The sequence below is a fragment of the Aspergillus fischeri genome, genomic scaffold (genome assembly GCF_000149645.3).
Source record: "Aspergillus fischeri NRRL 181 1099437636263 genomic scaffold, whole genome shotgun sequence".
Classification (NCBI taxonomy): Eukaryota; Fungi; Ascomycota; class Eurotiomycetes; order Eurotiales; family Aspergillaceae; genus Aspergillus; species Aspergillus fischeri.
The window spans coordinates 865,116-878,657 of record NW_001509763.1 but is presented as its reverse complement, the minus strand read 5'-3'; the positions used below and the strand labels follow the sequence as shown (position 1 = coordinate 878,657).

At 49.8% G+C, this 13,542-nt stretch overlaps 5 protein-coding genes across 5 annotated transcripts, besides 3 other annotated features; 3 read left to right on the top strand and 2 right to left on the bottom strand.

Annotated features, from left to right (window-relative positions):
• Positions 1–909: 909 nt before the first annotated feature.
• On the top strand, positions 910–2,164 carry NFIA_027430 (uncharacterized protein; the record flags this gene model as incomplete). Its single annotated transcript, XM_001261565.1, has 3 exons — positions 910–1,412; positions 1,480–2,062; positions 2,126–2,164. 3 exons carry the CDS (start codon positions 910–912, stop codon positions 2,162–2,164), a joined length of 1,125 nt encoding a protein of 374 aa, XP_001261566.1.
• A 1,612-nt stretch (positions 2,165–3,776) lies between these two features.
• Positions 3,777–3,808: a microsatellite.
• A 207-nt stretch (positions 3,809–4,015) lies between these two features.
• Positions 4,016–5,500: a mobile genetic element.
• A 98-nt stretch (positions 5,501–5,598) lies between these two features.
• Positions 5,599–5,631: a microsatellite.
• Positions 5,632–6,080: 449 nt separating this feature from the next.
• Positions 6,081–7,109, top strand: NFIA_027420 (thiamine pyrophosphokinase-related protein; the record flags this gene model as incomplete). The annotated part of the gene is made up of 2 exons (XM_001261564.1): positions 6,081–6,112; positions 6,176–7,109. The coding sequence occupies 2 exons, from the start codon at positions 6,081–6,083 to the stop codon at positions 7,107–7,109; spliced, it is 966 nt and encodes a 321-aa protein (XP_001261565.1).
• A 211-nt stretch (positions 7,110–7,320) lies between these two features.
• NFIA_027410 (uncharacterized protein) lies at positions 7,321–7,754 on the bottom strand (the record flags this gene model as incomplete). Its single annotated transcript, XM_001261563.1, has 2 exons — positions 7,321–7,690; positions 7,738–7,754. 2 exons carry the CDS (start codon positions 7,752–7,754, stop codon positions 7,321–7,323), a joined length of 387 nt encoding a protein of 128 aa, XP_001261564.1.
• Positions 7,755–8,807: 1,053 nt separating this feature from the next.
• Positions 8,808–9,608, bottom strand: NFIA_027400 (glycoside hydrolase family 12 protein; the record flags this gene model as incomplete). The annotated part of the gene is made up of 3 exons (XM_001261562.1): positions 8,808–8,887; positions 8,933–9,150; positions 9,202–9,608. The coding sequence occupies 3 exons, from the start codon at positions 9,606–9,608 to the stop codon at positions 8,808–8,810; spliced, it is 705 nt and encodes a 234-aa protein (XP_001261563.1).
• A 1,475-nt stretch (positions 9,609–11,083) lies between these two features.
• On the top strand, positions 11,084–13,398 carry NFIA_027390 (beta-glucosidase; the record flags this gene model as incomplete). The annotated part of the gene is made up of 3 exons (XM_001261561.1): positions 11,084–11,605; positions 11,655–12,371; positions 12,418–13,398. The coding sequence occupies 3 exons, from the start codon at positions 11,084–11,086 to the stop codon at positions 13,396–13,398; spliced, it is 2,220 nt and encodes a 739-aa protein (XP_001261562.1).
• Positions 13,399–13,542: the final 144 nt, after the last annotated feature.

The following is a 13,542-nucleotide window of genomic DNA, read 5'->3' as shown; positions in this document are numbered from 1 at the left end:
CCCTTGATGGAATGAGAATGCACTTTGAAGAGAGTGTTGACCTGAAGGAACGAAAAGACCAAGTTTAGATCTGGCACGGGTCGCCAACCTTCCAGGGCAAACTTGGTTCCTGAGTATGGACCAACAACGGTCACCACACCATCCTGATCTGTAGCTGATGAAGACAGTTGTATCCGACCTTCTCTGTCAGAAATGAGGCAGAACAGCCTTGGTGACTTTCAAATCAGATCTTCTATGCCTCCTGCTCGGCGCGCGGTTGCAATGACCCGGTCTCCACGAGAGAAAATCTGACATTGATAATTCCCATTCAAGTATTATTACTGCTGAACTAATACTTGGCATTTTTAGCTGCTCAAGCTCCTGGTGTCACTGATTACTCATGGAAATGAGTAGATTAAATCGGATAGAGTGAAGGCCAGAAGGTAGCATAACTCGGCGACGAAGGGCTTAGTTATATGCCATAACCCATTTGTAATAAGTACTCTACAACTGGGTTTTACTACTTATCTTGAAAACTGAGCATATAAAAAGTAATAGAAAGGTGTAATTCTAATAAGGCTGTATGAAGTCACAAGGCTATAAGAATAGTCTCCCTCCCCTAACTGCAGCCTGTAAGCACAGGATATCAACCTTTAAACCTCATAATATGCCAGGCTCACAAACGCCCTCAGCTCACATTAGAATTTTATCATGAAGACTAGAACCCCTTAAAGGTTCCTAGCAAAGAGCAGCCAAATTTCAATTAGAGATCCAATATTCAGCCATCCATCAACTCTGTGATAGTCCTGCTCAAGTTCACCAAGCATTTAGATTGATCTTTACATGCTAAACATACAAAAATTAATACTCATTGGAATCTAAATCTACCCAGAAGATGGCTCATTCCATGGTAACAGATTTTCCATACACATGCCAGGTGCTAAGAAGCCCTTCATTCTCACTGCCGCACACAACATCATCAATAAGAATCAAGATCATTCAGAGAACATTGTCATGAGAATAAAGGGCTTAGAGAAAAAGTTCCCTATTCATAGAAGTACCATTCGCATCTGTCCTGCGTATGAGAAAAACCCCACGACTGCCGCTGAAGAAGCGGACTGGGCTCTCATCTTCACACCGGACGAGCTCGAACAAGAGCCAGCACGCGCAGGCATCGAGCCACTAGGCTTTGCGCTGAAGCTGGCATACGAAGAGCGCCTGGACTGTGAGATGCGCGTGACCGGCGTCCCAATTTCGAACAACAAAAACAACCCAAACGGAGCCGCTATGGTGCCTGTGACTACGACAGGAAAGTGTCTGAACCCGATCGTATTCCCCGCTCAGCTGGAGTACACCGCGACGACAGAAAAGGGACTCAGCGGGTCGCCTGTGTGGACAATGTATAACGGAGTCCCAACCGTCCTCGCTATCCAGTAAGTAGGGATTTGGAATTTGCGCTGCTAGGTTTTAAATAACGAAGTAACGCTAACATCGAAAAAGCAACAACGGTACTCGACGGAAGAAATATAGCAGGGGCACCCGACTAACCTTCGAAGTCCTGCGCCAAATATGCGTCTGGGCTGACTGCGAGAAGCGAGACCAACTCATCAGGATAAATAGTCAAACTCCACTACCTCTATACCTGGCCTACGCACCTGCGTTCGGAGTCCTGCATGTGGTGGTGAAAGAAGCTGACGATCCACAACTGATGCGCTTCAATATCATACCTGTTCTCGCGGCTGAGGCCGCCCCAAAGGATATAGAAAAAAGCCGATCAATTCAGTTTGGACTTTACCAGACTCATAATGGACAGCCACACTGGGTTTCTTGGAATATTGATCAGTTCACAGCTGGAACTGGTACAGCTACGATGGTGAGCGATAGAAGCCGTGCTCGCGTAGCAAGAGGTTGGCAAGATGGAGCGGGCAAACCGTTCCGAATCCTTGTGGACTCTTCTGCCGATCCGTATAAGCTGGTCGTCTTGTTGAATAGAGCGTCCACTTCTCGTCTGACCTGGGAAGGCGAGGAGTTTTCAATACTGTCATTCAGGAAGTTTCGCCAGGCGCAGCCGTCAAAGAATCCGGTCAGTAAAGTTGCATCCACATTAAGGGGTTGATTTCCTATTTTCTTGCTAATAGTGGACTAGAGTATCCCCGATACTTTCATTCAGGAAGAGCATGCTTAGCCCTTATTACGGCAGACCCTTAGGGCAAAACTGCAATGATAAAAATTTCAGTACTTAGCTATATAGTACCTTGCTATCTACCTGTTACGGAAGGTTGACCTCTCTAGCCTCGCTGAATCTTGGGACGTCCTGACCTAAGCTCTACAGTAATATCTACTGTGACTTATTTCCACTGACTCATATTATACTACCTCTGTAAGGGGATGTGCTAATGATCACGCAGGGTAGATTGTTCGAGATCAATACCGGGGTGTGGAGTGGTTGGATGTACGCCTCGCCAGTAACAGAATATAATCATGGCTCATAGCGCCGAGAATCCTCATTTCCTAGATAGATGTATACCAGTAAGCCGTAGCAGGCAAATTATCTGACTAAAGGCAATGCGAGATAAAAGCACTTTAAAAGGCCAATGCCTCTTCAGCCTTCTGATACTCTGGTCCTGCTTAATCGCCACCTGATCGCTTTATAGCGCGCTTCATTGACATTACTATTCCTGGCATAGGCAAAGCGAATAGCATCAAGAGTAATCAATGAGAGCTGACTTTATTAGGAGGCTGCAGCACAGGGCACAGTTACATACTGTTACATATAACTATAAAGCACATCTATAAACTGCTTTGCTGTCTAATAATGTGCATCTCTCCTGGATTACTGCACGTAAACGAGACCCTGCTGGGTTACTACAATTCCTAAGCAGTCTACGCAATTAATTTTAAATCCAAAGTCCAAGAATCCATATCCAGACAGCTTCATATCAGTATGCAAGGGGGTCATTCAGCTGAAACTGGTTCTTACATGACATCTCAAATACAATTTAAACCATGGAGATTTACTTTCTCAGCATCCATCGTACTGGCACGTTTGCAACGAAATTCTTAGGTATACGAAATAAAGAATGGACAAATTTCTCATTTCAGACTGATACATGGAATCCACAAAGGTGATCAGGAGAATCTGTACTGTCCTCAAAGACAAGTGCTGAGCTCTCTTGTAAATGCACTCCTTACTTCCAGGCAGCACCTTCCGCACAAACTCAGTCCAGGTAGTGTCACTGGCTTCGAATCCAGCAGCTTCAGGCTATCACTAAGACTTTCTCCACGAATCTTACTCGGTCCCCTTAACCGGTAGAACAGTTGATGCACCCCGTTCTCACCCTTGGTGATCATCTTAGTCGGGTTACTCATATAGTTACCAGGAAGGACAAAGTCGCTCGGTAGACCAGATCCTTTGATATTATTTCTCAATGTTGGCCTTGCTGTCAAATGAGGAACATGGCTCAGTCTTCTGTCGCATGAGGCAGCGAAGGAAAACGATGTGAGAAACAATAATCTTCTTATTGTCAAATTCTTGCCCCGAGGCATTCAGTGCCTCTATTTGAGGTTTCCCCATTATTGATGGTTAGGAAATTAGTGTGAGTCCCTTTCAGAGAGTTCGCGAGAGACTCGACGAAGTTCAAGGCCTATATATATTCGATAGAGGAGCCACCCTGGTGAAAAATGGTGATTAGCTTCAATATGTTGAAAGTAGAAAGTAAACTTTCCCTTAATGACATTTCCAGTCTGTTTATATCTTCATTATCACTACGTCGGAACAGTACATATAACGTAATCGGTAAGCGAGTCGGCCATGTAAGCGAGTCGGCCACCCGGTCAAGGCATATCCTAGAATTCTGATTTACATACAAAAAAGGAAGTTATTCCACGTTAATCTAACCATTAAAACGCGCTGAATTCAGGCAGCTACTCGATTAGGACATCTTGTACGTATATGTCCTAAAACACCACACATACTGCACCGAGGTGGTGCCCGACGGCGTGGTTGATCATCTCCAGGCCCTGTATCACCAGCTGCTTCCTCTAAGGCCTGAACATGGTTGAATGCCTCAAGTGCTTCCTGGATTGTGAAGCCATTCAAACCATTCATTTGGTGTTGGTTACGCTTCTGCTTATTCTTTCGTCTCTTAATGGCCTGGTGAAGTTGAAGGTTTTCATGTTCAAGAAGAATAGCACGGTTCAAGGCTATCTCTGCACCTTTACAGATGTAAGATATTGCTGTCTGTATTGGTGAGGTAGGAGGGTTTGTTTGAAGTAATTGAGAGATCACCGACTCATGCTTTTTGAATTGATTCAAATTTATCGGTGTTTTGGTAATCGTAGATGTAGTGCCTTGACTGCTGGGACGGCTGTCTTCCTTGTAAAAGATGAGGCTATCCAGAACCTGGTTAGGATTAAAAGGGACTAATCCTGAGGCTCTAAAAGCACTCTGTATATTCATCTTCTTGAAGGCTTGGGCGTGGGCTTCTGGGTAGACGTCAAGAAAGTCAACCTTATCAATATGGTGATATCCTGTTCGTACAAGCCGTTCAATGAGGTTACTGTAAGCTCGTTTCAATGGTGAGAAACAGGCCACATCCAAAGGTTGACAGAGATGTGAGGAATTTGCAGGCATGCAAATAGGAATAATATCATTTTGATGACATATATCATCAAATTGAGGTGTTAAATGAGAGTCATGCCCATCAAGAACTAAGAGGCTATATTGGCCAGTTCTTCGGTCCTTAATATAAGGAATAAAGTGTTCTTTGAGCCAGTGTTCACCAATTTCTCGTGTTGTCCATCCATTTGATGATATAGCAATTCTCCATGAAGCTGGAGTATTACCTTCATACCAGGCCTGAATATGAGTCTTTGCTTTCAACACTAAGTATGCTGGTAATGCCCATCCGGAGGCGTTGATACACTTAATTGAAGTTATCCATTCTCGATTTCCCGGTTGTATAAGAAAGGGCCTTCCTTCACAGGATGATCGTGTGATTACCTTCGTGGTAGCCACCAGGCCCATAGCAAAGCCGGTTTCATCAAAATTGTAGATATCTTCATTGGCGATACCATAAGTTGATATAGCGGCTTGCACGCGTTTGAACCAGGCTTGAAGAACTTCAGGATCCTTGCATTTCGCCCGTTTATAATTGATTTGACGACTAAACCGACTTTTCAAGGAATCATGGCGGGAAATGAAGTTATATACCCATTTCTCTCCCACTGAGGAAGTTGTATCTTGACTACGTTGTTGGATTAATATTGTAGCCATTTCACGGACCTGGAAGTGCCTTGGCGGTGCACCATGTTGATCTAATGAGAGAATCCATTTAATAAGTGATTCTTCCTCTATAGGAGTCAACTTATGGGAATTGGCGCGGGTTTCCTTGCGAAATTTGATTCCATTCAAACGATCTTGAAGTGTTGACCGGGGAACTTCAAAGACACGAGCAGCTTCACGAACTGATTTGATTTGGCCATTCTGAATAGCCTTAACTGCTAAGGAGATCCTCCCCTCTCGTTCCACCAAGGATTTTGATGATTTGGGCATTTTTCGTGGTGATATGGATGGCTGAATAGCCTTGGTTTCAAAGGGGTGGTGATTCTTGATGGGGGTGGCCGACTCGCTTACGTGGCCGACTCGCTTACCGAATACGTTACAAGTCATGACTAAGAGCGCAGTCAGTAACTAGATCATCCTTGCTAAATCCATCAGTCACACTCCAAGTTTCTAATAATAATGCAGAAACATTGCTTAGAAAGACTAAGCAGGTTGGGACTCGTTTGGTAAGAGTTGCTTGACCTGTTCCATGGACGACGAAATAAACGAGTTCTTGTATGTCACCAAACCCCTTTTTCTGGATCATCTGGCATCTCCTCTCTTCCCTCGCCTTTGCTATTTCTTTGTACTCCATACGCACGGGATATATAGATTAGGTAATCTATCATAAGTAACTAACTAATGGATAGTTAACTATGGTAGAGATATCATGTAATCAATAGTCCATGTAGTAAGACACGTAGCAAGACACCCGGAAGAGCCAACCACAATCTTCCACCTCGACCATCCCCCGATCGGATCTACAGTACATACAATCATGTCGAAAACCCTTTTTGACATTGTCTCCGAGTTAGATAAGCACGTATCCCTACTTCCTGCACTATTCTATCCATAGATACTAACACATTATAGCTTCCCATACTACGAGGAGGAACCAGCCCGCTTCACCGCAACGCTCAAATCCTACCACGCATTCAAAGTACAAGGCATCGATGCAACTCTCGGATACATCCCAAACACCCTTGTACAGGGCATCCCCTGGCCAAGGGAACATTGGATGATCGACTCCGGGGCAATTGTCTTAATCAACCCCCCAGATAATGCAGCGTCCACACGCACCCAAATCATTCAAAACGCAATCAACAGGATGATTGAAGCCGGGTATACCGACATTCTGAAAGGCTGGCGCAACGAGAGATTCCCCGTCTACGGGCCCGGCGGCGACGTGATCCTGGAGATTGAACGGTCCGCGAGCGCACTATTCGGCATTGTAACGAGCGGCGTGCAGATGCTTTGTTACGTGAAGGATGCGAAAAATGGCATTCGCCTCTGGATTGCGAAACGCTCGATGCGGAAGCAGACCTATCCTGGTATGTTTGACTGCACTGCCGCCGGGGCCCTGAGCGCGGGAGAGTCGCCGCGAAGCGCCATGATCCTCGAGGCTACGGACGAGGCGTCTATCGCGCGTGAGATTATCAAGAGTGGCATGAGATACGTCGGGACTATCTCCTATTTCCACATGAAAGACTCATCTCTTGCTTTGAGCGAGGGGTCCTCGACGGCTGTTCTTTTACCCGAGGTCGAATACCTGTATGAGCTTCAGCTGGACGAAGGTACTGTTCCGCGGCCGAAGGATTCAGAGGTCGAAGATTTTCGGCTTTGGAATATGGACCAGCTGGTCGACGCCTTGGGCAGGGGAAGTTTTAAACCGAATAGTGCGGTTGTGGTCATTGACTTTTTCATTCGCCATGGTGTCATAACACCAGAGACGGAGCCAATGTACGAAGAGATTATAAGAAGACTGCATCGAGAGCTGTCGTTTCCTACAGCACACTGGTCTGTATAATCATGCACAAGGTTTGAGTACCTCATTACTGGAGCCTGTGGAAAGACAGGGGAAAGACCAGATTCATGCATGCTACACTTAGGCTATTATTTGCGCCTCCTGCCTAGCAGGATTATTACGCACTCTGAGGGTGATGACACAAGTTATCCACTCTAAGGGATAACATGCAAAGGATATGCACCTATAACAGCCGATGTCCGGGCAAAAGGGGCTATGCTTGCGCCGCCATACCGGCCACCACCGCACCCACCAACATCATCGGTGCCATTGTCCGGCCTGCGACGTTTCCTGAAGCCGTCTTGCTCGTGGTAGTAGTGCTTTCTACTGTCCTACCTGTAGTAGAACCTGTCGTTGTGGTCGCTGTAGCTGCAGTAGCAGTCGCAGCGGTGCCAGTAGGAAAAGGTCCCGTCCCTGCCACAGTCAAGGTAGCAGAGACGATTTCCCGCACCTCAGTTCCAGGAAGAACATAAGTCTCATCACGAGTCACAGTGGAAGAGCGAATATGCCATGACTGGCTGTACGAGCAAGTGGCGGTGGTGGGCGTGGGAGAGCCAGTAAAGGTGCACCCGGTGCTTGTATAGCTAGAACCATTAGCACGTAGCAGGATTATTTCCGCGGTAGAACACACAACCCATAGTTGTTCATGATGAAGTCGTAGGCTGCGTGATCCGGTCAGTCATATCCATTGGCTGGTTATATCGGAGGCCTACAGCTGGGAGCAGCGATCAATGTCGCATCTGGATCAAACCTGATACAGGCAGTTTTGTCACTTGCCGGAGGGCAGTTGATTGCGTACGTCGTCGTGTCCCCGTTCTTGAGTGATGATCAGATTTATAACAGTCCATGGTGTCTTAAGACATACTTCGCCTATCACGCGTCCCTCATAATCCCGCCAGTAGTTCCCAGAGCTTACAAAGCCGACCCATGGCATGGTCTGTTTGGTATGAACATCATCATCTACAGTTTAGAAAGGTTTTATGTGATGGACTTACTAGGACAGATTCCGCCAGACTGAGCTTGAAACAGCCCAGCGGGACCAACAATGACAGGGCGTACATGGACCGCATCCTGCAGGCTGATTTGGACGTAAAGCGATCGGAGCTCCCTGAATAAAAATTTTGGAAAGGGGCAGGATTTATGCTTACCTCTGCTGAGGGCGTCTCGCCTCTCTGCGCTAATGGCTAACCCACTAGTTTCTTCTTAGGTTGCATTCAACAGCGGTAAAGCCAATCATACTGGTTTCTGGCCAGTAGCCTAGAACAAACCAAATCAAATTGAGCATAGTAGCCTCGCCAAGCAAAGTCTTACCATGAGTCTTGAGTCATGCTCGTTGAGGGTCGATGAGGTTCGATGAGGTCTATGCGGCTGATGAAAAGCATCACTGAACCATCACTCAATGTATGCTTCTCACGGCGCAGCGGTATCAGCTAAACTGACAGCCTGAGCAGTTGTACATGCTTCTTTCAATCATATACCCCTATCTGCCTATGACTAGGGAGCGAATACTCGGAGCAATCCAATGTACCAAGAGAAACAGTATGCAACGTGTATCTTACGGCCGGTATAGGTGGTTTCCTTCTTACCCTCTCAGCATGTACGAATACTGCGGAAAGAAACCCCAAGTTCCACTTCATCAAGCAGTGCACAGCAGCTATGGTCTACCATCAAGCTATTGTCCCCCAAGTCGCCAGCTAGAGACTAGTTCACACTGGCGGTCCACTGCGACACTCTCAAGGTGGCAGGGCCTCCAGTGAACGGCTCAGTGCCGAATTGCATATCTACACTAGTCAGTAGCGCTCGACCAAGTCGGATGACAGACTTACTGATCAGGTACTGGCTCGAAGCAGGGTAACCATGCCTGCTGGTCAGATAGTCCCAAAAGTCCATGACATCGCCACTGAAGGAGGTGATCGGTGTGGCAGAGACAAAGCTGTACGTCTTCTGGGTACTGCCGCCGTACCACAGCTCCCAGGTATGGCCTCCAATGTTGACACTGTCGATCTGCGAGCCGATTGGTTGGACGCTACCGTAGCGAGCCAGCCTATACCAATCAGCTAAAGCCAATCAGTCCGACATGAACACACTCTCATACCAGATCATCAGTTCATAATCCCCGCTGTAGGTGACATGGTTGATATCCGCAGCTGTGAACAGATCGTACGCTACGTCTGCGCGTGTGTTGGTATTATCATAGCTCCACTGCACGGTGGTTGGGATACTGCTGATCTGGCTGACAAGCTTCTTAGTCAGGGAGACCTGAGAGTTGGCGTAGCTTTTGACCTGGTTGTCGCCGCCGGACCACGTCCAGGTCGTATGCCAGGCTACGCCCGAGTTGGAGATGCTGTCGACGTAGGTGCATTGGGAGCCGGAGCCGGAGCTCTTGCCCCAGAGGTTGTTGTTGACGGTATAGCGGCCGTTGCTGTACGTGGCATACTGGTCACAGAGAGTTTGAGCGAGGGCAGAGGAGAAGAAAGCTCCAAGGATTGCGAAGGTCTTCATGGTGTCTTTGCAGCGAATTCCCTCTTAAGGCTTGATAGGAAGAGAATCGACTCGGAGCAAGTCTGGACGGTCTTCTTTATAGACGGCCCCAATCTGTAAGTGAAGACCGCTCCCTCTGGAGTAGCCATTGTTTTCTCAGAGCTGCTGGTGTTTCATGTTGACAACAGCCTAATCATGGCCATCGTCTATTGAAGCATTCTGCAACCGGATATAGGGAATATAAGCTTGAGACCTTCCGTATAGAGTATAGTCCCATGACAGTGCCATTCGAACAGGCTGCCGGCAAATGTCGTATCTGGACCGGTAATTGCATCCTGGGGACAGGCATTTAGGCCCGACAAGCCGATGGGTATGACACTGAAGAATTTCAAATCGTCCCATGGGCTAATTCGCTAGTAGTAATATCCCCGTTGAATACCTTCTTAGATAGCGTGAAGCAAATAGAGTGCCCTAACACGGAAATGGTAAGCCTGAATAGCGCCGGAGTTTAAGCCAACCAAGATTTGTCTTCAGCGCCACACGGACCTACCCTACTTCTTACAGTGAGAATCGGCATCTGGCCGATATCCTCCAGGGACTAACGATGTAACGAGGCGGGGTTGAAGGCCAAGTCCGTACCAAAAAGGAAGTCCTGAAGCTGATCGTCATTTGGGCTTGCCAACTACCTGAATGGGTAAATGGGGTCTTCCCTCGACCCTGAGGGAGATGAATGATCTTATAAGCAGTCATAAATGCCGAGGATACAGACCCTCAACGAGCAGGAATATCGAAGGAATCCGCACCCCCATCTGCGACGTATGTCCTTGATGCGGTGGGCAATGTCGGCCATCCCGTGCACGCTTATCACTGATCCTTTGTTTGCACGCCACAGAACACTGTCTCTGAAAAGGAGGAGCCTAATCCTTCAACCATACGTACGGCCGAGATTCAGCAAACACGTAGATTCGGCTTTGATTTGTCCTCGGCTTTGCCCCCCGCAATGCCCAGCTTTCACAACACGGTCATAACGCGCCCATCTTTTGCGGGGAACTAAGGACAAGAAGACTAGCCGTCTCTAGCGAGGCCATGCCTTCGACCCGTCCAATAAACATGGCCCGTGCAATATTAATTTCCTCTGTAAGGTTCGCGGAGAACCCGCGATGTAACAGTGCCACGAGAGCGATGCGATGTCGGGATGCACCTTTCCAGAGCCATGCGATGACTCTACAAACATTAAAGCCACTAAAATGAATTCTAGCTAGTCAATCGAGACCACCGATGGCGTCCATTCCATCTTTCATTCCGATCCGTCCACTGTGGCCGCGCGCTATTGATCCAATAACAGAAGCATGGCCCATGCGGGGAAGCAAGGGGCCTCACGCCCCTGTCGATTCCTTCCAACTCTCACTATTAGCTCGACGCAGGATAAATAGCGACGAATGTCTCCCTTTTCCGATCTGTTTCCCAGCCAGTGATCAGCATCGACGCCCGCCGACATGCAGAACCTCTTCCTTTCTCTCCTGGCGGCCGCCGTGACCGTCCACGCCTACGGTTCTGGTGGCAGCAACTGGGATCAAGCCTACTCTCGCGCCAAAGATGCCCTGCAGAAGCTCAGCCAGACCGAAAAGGTCGGGCTGGTGACCGGAGTCAAATGGATGGGCGGCCCTTGTGTGGGCAACACATACAAGCCCGAGTCGATCGACTACCCTTCCTTGTGTTTGCAGGACTCGCCGCTAGGTATCCGCTTCGCAAACCCCGTGACGGCCTTCCCGGCGGGTATCAATGCCGGTGCGACCTGGGATACGCAGCTGCTGTATGCGCGGGGAGCAGCAATGGGCGCTGAGGCGAAGGGACTAGGTGTTCATGTGCAGCTTGGTCCCGTGGCTGGACCTTTGGGGAAGAATCCGAATGGTGGCAGAAATTGGGAGGGATTCTCGGTTGATCCTTACCTGAGCGGTGTAGCTATGGAGAAGACAATCAGAGGAATGCAGGACTCGGGTGTGCAGGCTTGCGCCAAGGTATGCTCTCCTCGCCAACCTGACGAGCGCGGTGCTGATGATGCAGTAGCACTGGCTGGGAAACGAGCAGGAGCACTACCGCGATACGATCAGCTCGAATATCGGCGACCGCGCGGCACACGAGCTGTACGTGTGGCCGTTCATGGACGCGGTCAAGGCCGACGTCGCGTCGGTGATGTGCTCGTACAACAAGGTCAACGGCACCTGGGCGTGCGAGAGTGATGCGATCAACAACAAGCTCATGAAGGAGGAGCTCGGCTTCCCTGGGTACATCATGAGCGACTGGAATGCGCAGCACAGCACCGTCAACAGCGCGGTGTCCGGATTGGACATGACCATGCCGGGGAGTGACTTCAGCAATCCACCCGGCAGTATCTTCTGGGGATCGAATCTGGAGGCTGCCGTCGCCGACGGTTCTGTCCCGCAATCTCGCCTCGACGACATGGTCACTCGTATTCTGGCAGCGTGGTACCTCGTTGGCCAGGACAAGGGGTATCCTCCTGTGGCCTTCAGTTCATGGAACGGCGGCAAGGCCAACGTCGACGTGACAGCCGACCACGGCACCGTCGCCCGTGCCGTCGCGCGCGACTCCATCGTTCTGCTCAAGAACGACCAGCGCACCCTACCCCTGCGCAAGCCCAAGAGCCTGGCGATCGTCGGCCTCGACGCCATCGTCAACCCTGCTGGACCCAACGCCTGCTCTGACCGCGGCTGCAACAACGGCACGCTCGCAATGGGCTGGGGAAGTGGAACCGCCGAGTTTCCCGTAAGTTGCCCCTGCCCTTCTCACGCACAACATGCTAACAGCATAGTACCTCGTCGGACCCCTGGACGCGATTCAGAAGCGCGCTGCAGCCGACGGCACCAAGATCGTCCCCAGCACCACCGACGACCCCACCGCCGGAGCGTCCGCAGCTGCCGCTGCCGAAACAGCCATCGTCTTCATCAACTCCGACTCGGGCGAAGGCTACATCACCGTCGAGGGTAACCTTGGCGACCGCAACAACCTGGACCCCTGGCACAATGGCAACGAGCTAGTCAAGGCCGTCGCAGCCGCCAGCAAGAACGTCATCGTCGTCGTCCACAGCGTTGGCCCCATCATCCTCGAGACCATCCTGGCGCAACCCAGCGTCAAGGCGATCGTCTGGGCCGGCCTTCCCGGCCAAGAAAGCGGTAATGCCCTCGTGGACGTGATCTACGGCGACACGGCCCCCAGCGGAAAGCTGCCCTACACGATTGCCAAGCAGGCAGCCGACTACGGCGCCAGCTGGATCAACGCCGAGACGGACGACTTCACCGAGGGCCTGTACATCGACTACCGCCATTTCGATGCAAAGGGGATTGCTCCGCGGTACGAGTTCGGGTATGGCTTGTCCTACACCACTTTTAAGTACAGCGGTCTCTGGGTGAACGTGTACACGAGCGCCGGTGCGGCCAACGGAAAAGTTGTCCCCGGCGGTCCTGCCGACCTGTTCGAGGTGGTCGGTCAAGTTTCCGTCTTCGTGAGAAATAATGGTCGGGTGGCGGGTGCCGAGGTGGCGCAGCTGTACATTGGACTTCCTGACTCGGCGCCTGCAACGCCCCCAAAGCAGCTGCGTGGATTCCAGAAGATGATGCTCCAGCCTGGCCAGATGGGGCGGGCGACGTTTGAGCTGACCCGTCGGGACCTGAGCTACTGGGATGTGCAGCAGCAGAAGTGGGTGGTACCCAGTGGAACGTTCAAGGTGTATGTTGGTAGTTCAAGCAGGGATATCCGGGAGGAGGGCTCTTTCAGGGTCCGTCGCGGATGGTGATGTAGCATCAGCATGTTGTTATTGGAAGATCTATAGTTGAGCGCCATAATTTCATTCTTGAGTCTAGCTATCATAAGACTTCATTTTCAGTTCCTTTAGACCATGTTTGTAGACATGACTAGCTCCCTCGCTAACGAGTGCCGA